A 12056-nucleotide genomic window follows, 5' to 3' on the forward strand; every position below is an offset into this window, starting at 1 on the left:
GATGACTTAACCCCCGGGATCAGCCGAATGCGACCCTCGAGGGCTGGGGACCATCGGGACGAGGCCATGACGACAGCCATGCACACAAGGTTGTGATCCGAACAGACGATCAACAACGACAAAAAATAAAAATATCTCACGACGCTCCTCGTCACTTCAAGGGGCGCGCCCGCCCGGGGTTCAGGTTCGCCCGCCCCGATACATGACCCCGGGCTCCTCGCCCGCCATCCTTCGCCGCTTCACCAGCGCGTTCCACCCAAACACGCCGCGCGGCGGCGCCAACCTCACCTCCCGGACCTCGGTTCGCGGCGCCCCGCTGACGAGGCAACATCGCGACATCACGCGAACGCCCTCCGCGTCCCGACTCACCAAACGCGCGGCGCTCGCGCTCCTCTGCGTCCCGTCCATCTTCACCATGGCGTGGCGCAGCAGCGGCGCGACGAACGACGAGCTCATCGACAACCTCTTCGCCAACGACATCGCCAGCGACGCGGTCCAGGCCGCCATGCGACGCGTCGACCGCAAAAACTTCGTCTTGGAAGGATCGAGCCCCTACCAGGACTCGCCGCAGACCATCGGGTACGGCGCGACCATCTCCGCGCCGCACATGCACGCGTACGCGCTCTCCATGCTCGAGGACCGGCTCAGGCCGGGCGCCAGGGTCCTGGACGTCGGATCCGGCACCGGATACCTCACCGCGCTCTTCGCCGAGTTCACCGTCGCGGCGTCCGAGGGAAACGACGAAGGTGTCGTGGTGGGCGTCGACCACATCCCGGAACTCGTCGCCACCTCCGAGAAGAATTTCGAGAGGGACGGGAAGGGTCACCTTCTCGCCGGCGGCAGGGTCCAGCTGATCACCGGCGACGGGCGCCTCGGGTACCCGCCGCGGGCGCCGTACGACGCGATACACGTGGGCGCCGCCGCGCCGTTCGTGCCCCCCGCGCTGGTCGAGCAGCTCGCGCGGGGGGGTCGACTGGTCGTGCCGGTGGGGCCGGAAGGGGGATCGCAGGAGCTCAGGGTGATCGATAAGGGCGCGGACGGGCGCGTGACGGAGAGGACGGCGATGGGGGTGATATACGTGCCGCTGACGGACGCGGAGCATCAGCTGAAGAACAGGTAACGCCGCCAAGACGCGCGCGAGGGCTTCCAGCTGTGGTGTTCACACGTATCAGAAAATGACCGGGCAAACTGAAGAAAAATCCTTAGGCACGAAGAGGAAATCCCACGGCACCGTCGTTCCCGTAGTTCAAACTTCTGTTGGGCAGGTCGCGGCGATACACGTGACGAATCTTCTTGTCATTGTGCTTCATGTCATCCACAGCACCGCGCGATGATCCCTCCACCTTGCAGTTCAAACAGATGATTCCATCATCATGAACAGCAAGGTGGCTTATTCTAGTCACGCGGTGCCGTGGATGCGACGGAGAAGATTCGAAGATGCTCATCAAGTTCGCATGCCTCTGGTATCGCCGCGGCCTTCCCCAAGCGGACTACGGGAACGACCTTTGCGCTTCAGTTCGCCCGGTCGAGCCGCAGCTGGAGCTCCCGCGCGCCCTCGCCGCTTTGAAATACACGTAAGACTTCGAGCATGATGAATCGTTCCTCATCACCCGCCAAAAAAAACGCCTCCCTGCAGGCCCCACGTTCGTCCACGTCGACGCTCGTTTTTCGGCACCTCCTCGCGTGAGCCGCGACCTCCCCGTCACAACATGACGGCGCCGACCCCCGAGGAGATGGCCCGCGCTCAATCCGCCACCGACGCCGACGCGCTCTCGCGGTTCCTTCGCGGCCCCGTCGAGGGCGCGCCGCCCGTCGAGGCCCTCGCGTCGACCGCCGCCCACAAGACATCGAGCGTCATGCCTCCCTCGGACGACCCGGCCAACGTGCAACGCCGGCGATGGGGCACCGCCGCGGCCATCGAGTCGTCCCCGCGGCAGCAGCAGCAGGAGCCCACCGGCGGCGCGAGCTGGTGGCAGAAGACCAGCTGGTTCGCGGGCGCAAACGCGGACGTCGCGCCGGTGCTCGCCGATCCCACGGGGGCGGACGGCGGCACCCCGTCGCACGGCGGCATCGTCGCGGGCGCGGTGCAGAACCGGTTCACGGGCCCGGGCCAACGCGAGCCCCACGCGCCGGTCACGCCCCAGAGCGTGCGGCTGTGGCAGAACGCCGCCGCCGTGGAGGACCCGGGCGAGTGCCACGGCGGACACAACGCGTCCAACGGGGGGGCGTATCGCCCGGTGGGGGGCGCCATGGCGCACAGCAGGCTCTCGCTGCAACCCAGGCGAGTTCGCGGACCGACGTGCGCGGATGACTTCGAGAGGGTTCATTCCGAATCGGAAGCCACCGCGCCGGAGGGACATCGCCACGCGAGGGACAGGAGGGACAGGAAGAGGTACGAGTACGACTGGTCGCGGGGAGTTTGGGCGGTGGAGGGAAGCGGCGACGTCGTCGTCGGCGCCCGGCTCGACCCCGGCTCTCCACCCCATTTGGCGGATGGGGATGAGGATGAGGGGCGGGGAGACCCCCCCTCCGATGAGGACGTCGTCGTCGCCGAGGAGGTCAGCGAGGAGACGCTCAGGATCATGGAGACCACGCGGGGGCTGCGGCTCGATCGTTTCGCGGACGCGCACGACGCGGCGACGCGAAGAGCCGCGGAGCGCCGCCGCCAGCTGGCCATCGCCAACAAAAAAGGGACGGCCGAGTTGAAACGCGTCGCGTCCGCCGTGCCCCTCGCGCCGCGCGACGGCACCCTTCGGCACCCGTCGACGGCACCCCCCCCACCCGGCGGCGAGGGCGACTACGCGTTTCACCACGAGACGGTGAGGGACGACGAGGAGCAGTGGCGGATGCTTCGACTTCGAACGGGCGAGACGGTGTATTTCGGTGCTCCGGATACGTTGCCGGAGACTGTCGCGGCGTGGCTCGACGGGACCAAGCCGTGGCCGGAGATACGCGCGATGGAGCTGAGCATCGCGGCGAGGCGAGCGTTGTCCGTGCCCCCGGGCGCGCCGGGACCCGTGGTGTCCGAAGCTCTCGCGGAGGCGGCTAAGGCGGAGTTGCGAATGGTTGCCGAGGAGGACGCCGCCGCCGCCGCCGCCGAGGAAGCTTCGAAGGATGGAGGCGTCACGGGCGTCACCTCTAAAGGGAACGCCGCGGTGAAGCTGGCGCCCGGGAGCACCGCCACGCCGCAGCAGGCGAACATCATCGAGCAACTCGTCAACGCCACGGGCGCCTCGGCGAGGGCTCTGGAGGATGCGGCGGCGGCGGGTGGCGAGAACAACGCCGGCGGCCGCTCGATACAGGCGGATAAGGAGACCGAGGCGCTGAAGACGCGCCTGAGGGAGGCGATCAAGGAGAAGCACGACGTGGCGGTGCGCGCGAGGGAGGCGACGGAGCGGGTGGCGGTGCTGGAGCGCGCGCTGCGCGCCGCGGGGGTGGCTGTCCCTTGACGTCGTACTAATAAACTTTTGTAAACTTTTCAGAGACGCAGTCGGCCACGAGCTGGAGAACTTTCGCCGTCCCTTCCGTCACACCGCCTCTCCGCTCGAGATGAGGGCGCCGAGGTTCGTCCTCTTCGTGGTCCCCGCGTTCGTGCTGCTCGCGGTGACCCTCACGACGGGCGGGCCCGCGATGACCCTCCCGCTGAGGGACTTCTCGGCACCCGCCGACGGCGACCCCACCACCTCGGTCGTCCTCCAAACCAAATCTGGAACGACGACGACCTCCCCCGACCTCCCCCGAGCGGAGCCCTCGTCGACGACGAGCGCCAAGCGCGCGTTGTACGCGTACGACGACCCCATCGAGACGCGCACCTCCAGGTGCATGGACGTCCCGGGGTTCAAACCCGTGGACGGCTCCCCTTCTCGATCCCCGCTCAACGTGGCGGATTACCTGCTGCGTGAGACGGAGGGCAAGACGCTCACGGAGGTCGGGTCGCGGAACGGGGACCTCCTCGCGTGCATCACGCACTTCAAGGTGAACGAGGAGAAGCTGCCGGCGCCCGTGAGCGTGGAGCTGGACCGGGAATACTGCGACAAGATGCGCGCGCGGGGTATCGAGGTGCGATGCGACCCCATCGAGGACCTCGGCGAGGACACCTTACCAATCAGCGACGTTTACTTTTGGTGGCCGATGGCGGCGAAGACCCAGAACACAGCCTGGTTGAGACACATAGGCGGTGTTTTACAGAAGAAGGGCGTCGCGAAAGGCAAGTTGGCGATCGTAGCGTGCGACCCGCAGTGGGCCGAGGACAGGGATAACTCCTACGAGCTCAGGGACTGGATGGGGGGAGAGTGGAGGGGCAAGGTCTTCTACGACGAGGGCGACCACGACCGGCAGTTCGGAGGCTTCCGGATGATCCACGTCCCTCTGGATTTCCCGTTCCCGAGCGAGGAGGAGGTGGCGGAGGGGAAGAGAAAGGCGGAGACGAAGCGGCGCGAGGCGGCCAAGGCGGCGGAGGAGGAGGAGCGACGGCGCAAGCAGAAGGAATTCGCCAAAACTCGGCCAAAACTCGATCGATTGTAACGTTAATAGTCTTAGTCTCGTCGCCAAACGACCCTCGCTTCGTCACAGCTCGTCCTTCGCCGCCAGCGCCTCGATCACCTCCCTCGCCGCCCTCTCCCCCGCGGCCACCGCCCCGTCCACGTGCCCGAACCTTCGCTCCGTCTCAGTCCCGGCGAAGTGCACCCCCCACTCCGTCGGCGCCCGCAATCGGACGTCACCGTACGCGGAACGAGGATCCCCGCCGCCGAGCAGCGCGCCCCCGTCGCCCTCGTCCCACGTGCGTACGTCGTTGATCCACGCCTTGTGGTACACCTCGAGCAGGTGCGCGTCGACGACGTCGGCGCCGAACACCGCGGCGAGATCGCGACGAACCGCCTCTTTGGTAGCCTCGGGACTCTTTCCCGTGATCGGATCGGGCGCGCCGCCGACGGCGTCGAGCCGCTCGCACGCGACGCGGCCAAAGTTGACGCCCGCGAGCGCGTACCCCCCCTCGCCGAGCTCGCGGTGCGCAGCCTCCCACGACACCGACATCAGGCCGCTTGTCCCCTTTGTGCCAAAACCCCGGCTCCACTGCGCGACGCCTGAATCGTTGTTTTCGCTCCAAAACGGCGCCGAGAAGGTGGCGACGACTTTGCACCAATCCCCGGCCCACGTCTGCGTGGCGCGCATGTACGCGAGTCTGTCGTCCGGGAGCGGCGGGTCGAACGCGATGGAGGCGGCGATGACCCGAGGCGGCACCGCGACGATGACGCGGCGCGCGAGGAGCGGGGTCTCTTCGCCGTCCTCGAGGTGGACTGTCACGTCATCAGATCCGTTCGATCCGTCTCGGACGATCCTCGCGACGCCGCGACCGGTGCGCACGACCCCCTCGGGCAGCGCCTTCGCCAGGGCATCCGCGAGGGCGCCGTAGCCGCCCTCCATGCGCACCGCGCCCGGTCCGCACGGCGCGAGCATCTCCCCGCCCCCGGGAGATCGCCCGCCCCCCTCCATTCGCACCCCACCGTGAAGCCTCTGCGGCACCCACGACAGCCCCCGATCGGACGCCGCGGCCGCCACGTCTCTCTCGTCGGGGAGCCACGCCCAGGAGGCGCCGAGGTCCGCGCCCTCGGGGGTGGAGAAGCATCGCCCGCCCACCCGCTCCCGCGCCTCCAGGAGAGCCACCGAGTGCCCCGCGTCGTGGAGTTTGGACGCGGCGGTGAGGCCGGACACGCCCCCGCCGACGACGATGGCGTCGAAGCGCGCCGCGGAGGCCATGGCGGTGCACGATACCACCGCTACGAGACGTGCCGCGGACCGCGTCGACGAACGCGCGATCGCTCGGTGACTTCGAACGCGGGCGAAACTCGCGCGGGCCAACAGGCTGGGCGCGAGGGTCATCACTGCCGCGGTTCCACTCGGCTCCTCTCGGAAAGTAAATCCGCGGGCGTTTTCGCGACACGCGACATACCCCCGAGCCCGAGCCGGCATGGGGGTGCGCATCGGGTCCGCTCCGCCGGCGACGGCGCCGTCTTCGGAGCTCAAGGATCGCGCGTCGCGCCTGCCCACACCCGGCGCGGCCTCCACGTCCCTCGAGGGCACCTACGGCCGCGAACTCGTGCACCGCATCGTGGCGCACCTGCTGCACCTGCTCGGGTCGTTCGGGTTCGTCGGGCCCGCGAAGGTGACGGAGGGTCTGGACGTGATGCTGGCGGACCCGGACGCGATGCTCGGGGCGACGTTCGCGGCGTTCGATGCGAACGGCGACGGCGCCATCGACGCGACGGACCTCGCGACGACGCTGTCGCTCGCCCGGCCGTTCTTCGGGGTCCCGCACGCGGAATTAGTAGCCAAGTTCGACGCGGTGCTGCGCGGCGCGGGAGGCCCGCGGGGGCCAAAGGCGAGGCACGGGATCCGGCGGAGCGACCTCGACTCGGTGCTGATGTACACGCCCGCGCTCGAGGCGTGGACGCTGACGCCGATGCGCGCCACCGCGTCGTGGCTCCGCGGGCGCGCCGAGACCGAGGCGCACGCCGACGACGCCGGACGGAGGAGGATGGGGCTCGCAGCGGCCCCCGAACATCAATCGCCGCCCCCGCCCCCGCCGCGGCTGCGACCCCCGCCGAACGGCGCGTCGCGGCGCGCGGAGCTCACGGGCGCGACGAGCCGCCGCGAACCCGCCGTGGTCGCGCCCGCGATGCGATCGATGGCCGCGCACAGCTGTGCGACGGCGAAAAATGCGAGACGGTCCGAACTCATCAAGCCGCGGGGGCCCCAGGACGATGACGACGACGATGACGGGGAGGAGGACGGGGGTGCCCACCGGGGTGCCCATCGGGGTGTTGATGACTTTGACGACGGCGGGGACGGGGCGCGCGAGTGTTCCCCGGGAGACGGGGGTAAGGGCGGGTGGGTGGCGAACTGGGCAAAGACGGCGGCGGAGCAATTTTTCAAAGCGGCGCCCAGAGCCGAGCATCCCCGGCCGGAGTCGCCGAGCATCCTGAAGCCCTCCGGGTCCTTCGTCGCGTTGAGGATCGGGAGTGGCGACGAACTTAGGGACGAAAAGAACGGGGCGGGGCGGCGACGGTCGCGGCGGCGGTCGTCGGTGACGTGGGGCGACGACGACGAGGGTGCGGGCACGCCGGAGGGAACCGGATATATAAACGGAGGAAACGGAGGTGAAGACGAGGCGGACGCGAAGGATCGGTCCGGCGATCGATGGGGGGTCCGATCGAGGACCGGGGACGGCGACGATTCGTCTTCTCACGCGTCTCTCCGAGCGATGCACTTGAAGCTGTCGAACGCCGCTCCGGGATCGTCAGACGTCTCGTCCACGCTGGGCGGCGGGAGCCAGAGCGCGCTCAGCGCCTCCTTGGGGGCTTCCTCTTTGGCGGGTGCCGACGGTACGCACGGTGCCGCGAAGGCGATGGAGACGCGCGCGCGGAGATTGAACCGCGAGGGGGGCGACGGAACCAAAGATTCCGAGATTGACCGACCGACGACGGAAGCATCCGTCGGAACGTCCGGAGCAATGCTCACATGCCGCACGATGCTCACCGAGGAGCTCACCGAGGAGGAGCGCGTCGCGCGCGAGGAGGAGAAGGAACGGGTCATCGAGCAGAAGATGCGCGAGGAGATCGAGGCGAAGCAGCTCGCGTCGCTCACGGGTAAGGCGCACCAGAAGGAGTGGAACTACGCCATGTACGAGAACAGGAAGCGGCGAATACCGAGAAATCTGGTCAAGCCGCCGCTGTACGCGTCCATCGAACGAGCCGCGTACGAGAAGTTCATGGAGGACGAGGAGAGGCGGGAGAGAAGGGAGGCTCTGGGCTTGTTCGATTGAGCGGGGGTGGGGCGCTGACGCGGAGTTGACGGCGCCCCCGATTGAGACCTTTCATAGCTAGTAGTCTAAGATGACTTTAGTCTGATTCATCGCAATCGCGGTTGGACCACCGCGCATCACTCGACCCCGTGCCCGTTCGCATTAGCCTGCGCGGTGATCCTCGAGGCGATCGCCGCCGCCGCGGCCCGTGCGGCCGCCGCCGCCGCGGGGTTCATAACCCCCGACGCTTGCCGCGCCGGGGAAGGGGAAGCCGCGTCCGATGAAAAACCCCCGCTCATCGCTTGGCCGCTCATCGCTTGGCCGCTCATCGCGAAAGCCCTCGCCTTGGCCATCCGCGCGGCAGCCTCCGCGTCGACGCGCGGGTCGATCGTCGGCGGTGGAGCCACCGCGCGCATCTGGGGCGCGCGGCCCGGCGGCTCCGTCGTGACGCTCGCCGGCGGCGGGACCGCGTTGTACTTTGGCCCGTCGCCCCCGCCGCCGCCGCCGGAGGGCAAAGGACGCGCGCGACCGACGCCCGGCGCTCGCCAGTGCGCGTTCGCGTCGTACGCCGCGTGCGTCTGAGAGGGCGGAGGAGGGGGTGGTTGAGGAGGAGGCGCTTGGTGCTGGTCGCCCGCGGCGAAACGCGCGTTGATCCGCGCGGCGACGGCGGCTGCTCGCGCCGCGAGGATCGCCGGGTCAGCCGCCGCCGCCGCCGCCGCCGTCGGCGGGGGCACGCTCCAGCCCGCCTTTGGGGGCACGACCACCGCGGCGCTCGCGGGAACCTGCGCGCCGTCCGTCGACGGGACGAAGCCTCTGGGCGCGAGGGCTGCGCGGTTCGTCGTCGTCGATGTCGTCGTCGTCAGCGGCGGCGGCGGCGGGGGTAGGTTCCCAGCCGCGGCGGCAGCCTCGCCCGCCTTCCCGGCGTCGTATCTTCGGGTCAGCTCGTCCATCTCCGCGTATCCCCCGCCGCCGTCGAATCCGATTCCCACGCCCCCCGCCCCGCGTCCTTTCCCTCGCCCCGCCTTTCCCCACCCCCGCCGTCGCCCTCCTCCTCCGCCTCTGGCGATCGCGTGAAGCTGCGGCGGCACCCTCTGCCCCGCGCGCTGCATGTTGAGCACCAGGTCCGACAAAAACCGCGCGTTACCGTCGGTCCTCGCCACCAGCGTGAACGCTCGCCCGTCTTTGTTACCCGCGCGTCCCGTCCGCCCGATTCGGTGCACGTGCGATTCGATATCCCTCGGCGGGTGCAACGAAACCACCGTTCGCACCGAGGGCACGTCCAGCCCCCTCGCGGCGACGTCCGTGGCGACCAGGACGTGGGTCTCGCCCTTTCGAAACGCCCTGAGCGCTGCGGCGCGGTCCGACTGGTGCATGTCGCCGTGCATTCCGCCGACGCGCGCGCCAGCTGTGTCGCGAAGCGCGGCGACGCACGCGTCAACCTGCGTCTTTCGAGCGCAAAACACGAGAACCTCGCCCTCGTCCACGAACTCCCTTATACGCGCCACGAGCCACGTCAGCCTGGCGTCGTCGGACCCGTCGGCGAGAACCTCCGCGAACTGCGCGACGTCGGAGTTGGCGCCGCCCGGTCGCCCCACGGTTATCGTCAGCGGACCGACCGCGCCGTCGTTCGCCCGAGAATCGATCAAGCCGAGGACGTCGTCGCACAGCGCTCGCACCCTCGCGGGCATCGTCGCCGAGAACAGCGCCGTCTGCCGATCGGGCCGCACGCCGTCGCACAGGGACCGCACCTGCGCCTCGAATCCCATGTCAAGCATGCGGTCCGCCTCGTCGAGGGCGAGGTAGGTGACCCGCGCCAGGTTCGTAGCCGCCTTGTTTCCTGTAAAACAAAAAACCACGTCAGTCGAATCGCCGAGATGCAAAGAACCCTGGGTAAAATAAACTCACCGCCCCCGCACACGTCGACGACGCGGCCCGGCGTGCCCACCACCACCTCCGCCCCGGCGCGGAGCTCCCGAAAGTTCTCAGTCTTGCTCCCGCCGCCCAGCACCCCGACGCATCGCAAGCCCTCGTGCGCCCTCGCGAGCTTTTTGCACTCGGCCAAAATCTGCGACCCGAGCTCCCGCGTCGGCGCGAGCACCAAGACGATTGGGCCGTCTCCTTTACTGAGCTCCGGCTGGTCCATCGCGTGGACCAGCGCGGGCAGCAAGAACGCGGCGGTCTTTCCGCTGCCCGTCTTGGCGATCCCGACCACGTCACGGCCCTGGAGCAGCGCGGGAATCGCCTGCGACTGGATGGGCGTCGGCGAGGCGTACCCCATACGTTTCAAGATTTTCAAAGTCTCCGCGCTCAACCCGCCGCACTGCCCGAACCTTCCAACCGGGTTCGGCGGGTCCACGCCGAGGACGTGCAGGTCCAACCGGCGCCTCGTGGCCTCCACGGCGTCGGGTGCCATCGAGGATATCTCGGGAGCCTCGACGTAAAAGTCGCGGTTGAAGTCGCCGTACTCGATTCGCGAGTGGTCGACTCTGGGCGCGGGCTCGGACGCGCCGGGCCGGCCCGGACGCGCGCACAGCTGTGTTCCCCCCGTCGCGGCGGCGTCCGCGGCGGCGGCGGCGGCGTACACGTCCTCGTCGTCCACGCCCGCCGCGGAGGAGTTCGCGAGGGAGATCTCGAGTCCGGACACGGCTGCGGCCGCATTCGCGGTTCGCGTTGCAGCCGCGGTTGTCTTTCCCGACGCCCTCGCCCTGACGAATGACATCATCGGATCGTCGTCGTCGTCGTCGTCGAGGGTGGCGCGCGTGGGTTTGTTCGCCGCGGTGTGGGCCGGCCGAGGCGCGGGCGCGGCCTTGACCTCGTCCGCTATCCCCGCCATGAACGCCTCGAACGGGTCGTCGTCGTCGTCGTCGTCGTTGGCGGCATCACCAGTCGGCGCCGGCGCATCGTCGTTGTCGTGCCGAGCTCCCGTCGCGCCAGTCTCGGCGTCGACGGCTCGTCTCAGGAGCTCCGCGTGCGTCCTGAGGTCCTCGTGAGACTCGCCCTTGATCTCGAGAAAGTCTCGCAGCTGATCCTCGCTCCACCGCCCCATCTCGCGCACGGCGTCGCGGCGCTCCCTCTCGGACTCGTCGAGGAACGCATCGTCGTCTTCGTCGTCGCGGAGCGGCGAGACCCGGCGCGCCCTGGGCATCGGGGGCGGCGCGGCTGAGTCCCACCCGGACCCAGGACGCCGCCGCTTTCCCAGCGACGCCGAATTGATGGCTCCGTAGTCCATGACCCGGCGTCGACGGCGCCGCACGCCCGAGTGTTTCTCCCATTCCGCGAAGATCAACTTTCCTCGGCGACGACGACGACGACGACTTGGCCGGCGCGCATAAATTCGGAGAAATAACCGAAAACGTACGGCGTTCGTGGTGAGGACGAATTTCCTCCATACACCAATTAGGCCACCCTCACACGGGCAAAACGGTTATCCAACCACGCCTTCGTGCATCGGCATCCTCCTCGGCACCCAATCTGCGCCCAGACGTGGCCAGCTCGGACAACGATCGTGAAGATAGGGAAAATTAACCAAGATGCTAACTAACCCGACCGGTGCGCCAGTACGAGAGGACACCGCGGCGGCGCGACCCGTTCGCGAGTCCTTCCGGCGAGATGGCGAGCGTGCCGGCCATGGCGCCGCGCGCGAGCCCGGGATGGAGCGTGCGTGCGACGGGCCCCGCGCGCTTGCGCCTATCGCTTCGCACGAAACAAAACTCAGCCGTGGCTTCCGGAGGAGGAGGTTGCTTCCGGCCGGCGACACGGCGCGCGCCGCCGCCGCTCGCGCCGTCGCTCGCGCCGCGCGTCGGCGGCGGCGCGCCCCTTCGCCCCGCGAGCGCCGTCGGCGGACGGGGGAAGTCCCCCCGCGTGCAGACCACCGCGCCTCCCAGGCCGGACACCACCACGACCCCACGGCCGGGTAACGATACTGCGAATGGCAAGGGGAGCGAAAAAAACGCGACGGGCGCCGACGCGTCAAACCCGGAGAAGGCCGAGAAGGCCGAGAAATCGCCGCCCATCGAGGAGGCGCCGCGGTGCACCATCTCCATCGACCGCGGCCTCGGCTTGAGGCGCGCGCTGAGCGACGAGACGCAATCCAGGCCCTTCCAGCCCCTCGGCGGGGAGGTGCTCCACATCGGCTGGCTCAGGACGTCCGAGGATGGGAAGGTGTCCCGCGCGGAGGGCGAATCCGACCGCGACTGCCTCGAGCTCCTGCTCGAGCACTACACCGTAGACTCCGAGAGGCAGGAGGAGATCCTCG

General features: G+C 69.0%; 6 protein-coding genes across 6 annotated transcripts; 4 read left to right on the top strand and 2 right to left on the bottom strand.

Annotated features, from left to right (window-relative positions):
• Positions 1 to 474: 474 nt before the first annotated feature.
• Positions 475 to 1229, top strand: MICPUN_108511 (predicted protein). Its single transcript, XM_002502980.1, has one exon. The coding sequence runs from the start codon at positions 506 to 508 to the stop codon at positions 1118 to 1120; it is 615 nt and encodes a 204-aa protein (XP_002503026.1). The 5' UTR covers positions 475 to 505; the 3' UTR covers positions 1121 to 1229.
• Positions 1230 to 1709: 480 nt separating this feature from the next.
• MICPUN_59633 (predicted protein) lies at positions 1710 to 3449 on the top strand (the record flags this gene model as incomplete). The annotated part of the gene is made up of 1 exon (XM_002502981.1): positions 1710 to 3449. One exon carries the CDS (start codon positions 1710 to 1712, stop codon positions 3447 to 3449), a length of 1740 nt encoding a protein of 579 aa, XP_002503027.1.
• Positions 3450 to 3549: 100 nt separating this feature from the next.
• On the top strand, positions 3550 to 4357 carry MICPUN_59634 (predicted protein; the record flags this gene model as incomplete). The annotated part of the gene is made up of 2 exons (XM_002502982.1): positions 3550 to 4305; positions 4346 to 4357. The coding sequence occupies 2 exons, from the start codon at positions 3550 to 3552 to the stop codon at positions 4355 to 4357; spliced, it is 768 nt and encodes a 255-aa protein (XP_002503028.1).
• Positions 4358 to 4566: 209 nt separating this feature from the next.
• On the bottom strand, positions 4567 to 5757 carry MICPUN_101203 (predicted protein; the record flags this gene model as incomplete). Its single annotated transcript, XM_002503330.1, has 1 exon — positions 4567 to 5757. One exon carries the CDS (start codon positions 5755 to 5757, stop codon positions 4567 to 4569), a length of 1191 nt encoding a protein of 396 aa, XP_002503376.1.
• Positions 5758 to 5968: 211 nt separating this feature from the next.
• On the top strand, positions 5969 to 7822 carry MICPUN_59636 (predicted protein; the record flags this gene model as incomplete). The annotated part of the gene is made up of 1 exon (XM_002502983.1): positions 5969 to 7822. One exon carries the CDS (start codon positions 5969 to 5971, stop codon positions 7820 to 7822), a length of 1854 nt encoding a protein of 617 aa, XP_002503029.1.
• Positions 7823 to 8757: 935 nt separating this feature from the next.
• On the bottom strand, positions 8758 to 10292 carry MICPUN_75405 (predicted protein; the record flags this gene model as incomplete). Its single annotated transcript, XM_002503331.1, has 2 exons — positions 8758 to 9638; positions 9707 to 10292. Coding segments are annotated over 2 exons (1467 nt in total), but the record flags the coding sequence as incomplete, so codon positions are not given.
• Positions 10293 to 12056: the final 1764 nt, after the last annotated feature.

This window comes from Micromonas commoda, chromosome 6 (assembly GCF_000090985.2).
Source record: "Micromonas commoda chromosome 6, complete sequence".
Classification (NCBI taxonomy): Eukaryota; Viridiplantae; Chlorophyta; class Mamiellophyceae; order Mamiellales; family Mamiellaceae; genus Micromonas; species Micromonas commoda.

Bases quoted from the DNA above. Each gene is read 5' to 3' on its own strand.
- MICPUN_108511 (XM_002502980.1), top strand. From the start codon at position 506: ATGCGACGCGTCGACCGCAAAAACTTCGTCTTGGAAGGATCGAGCCCC.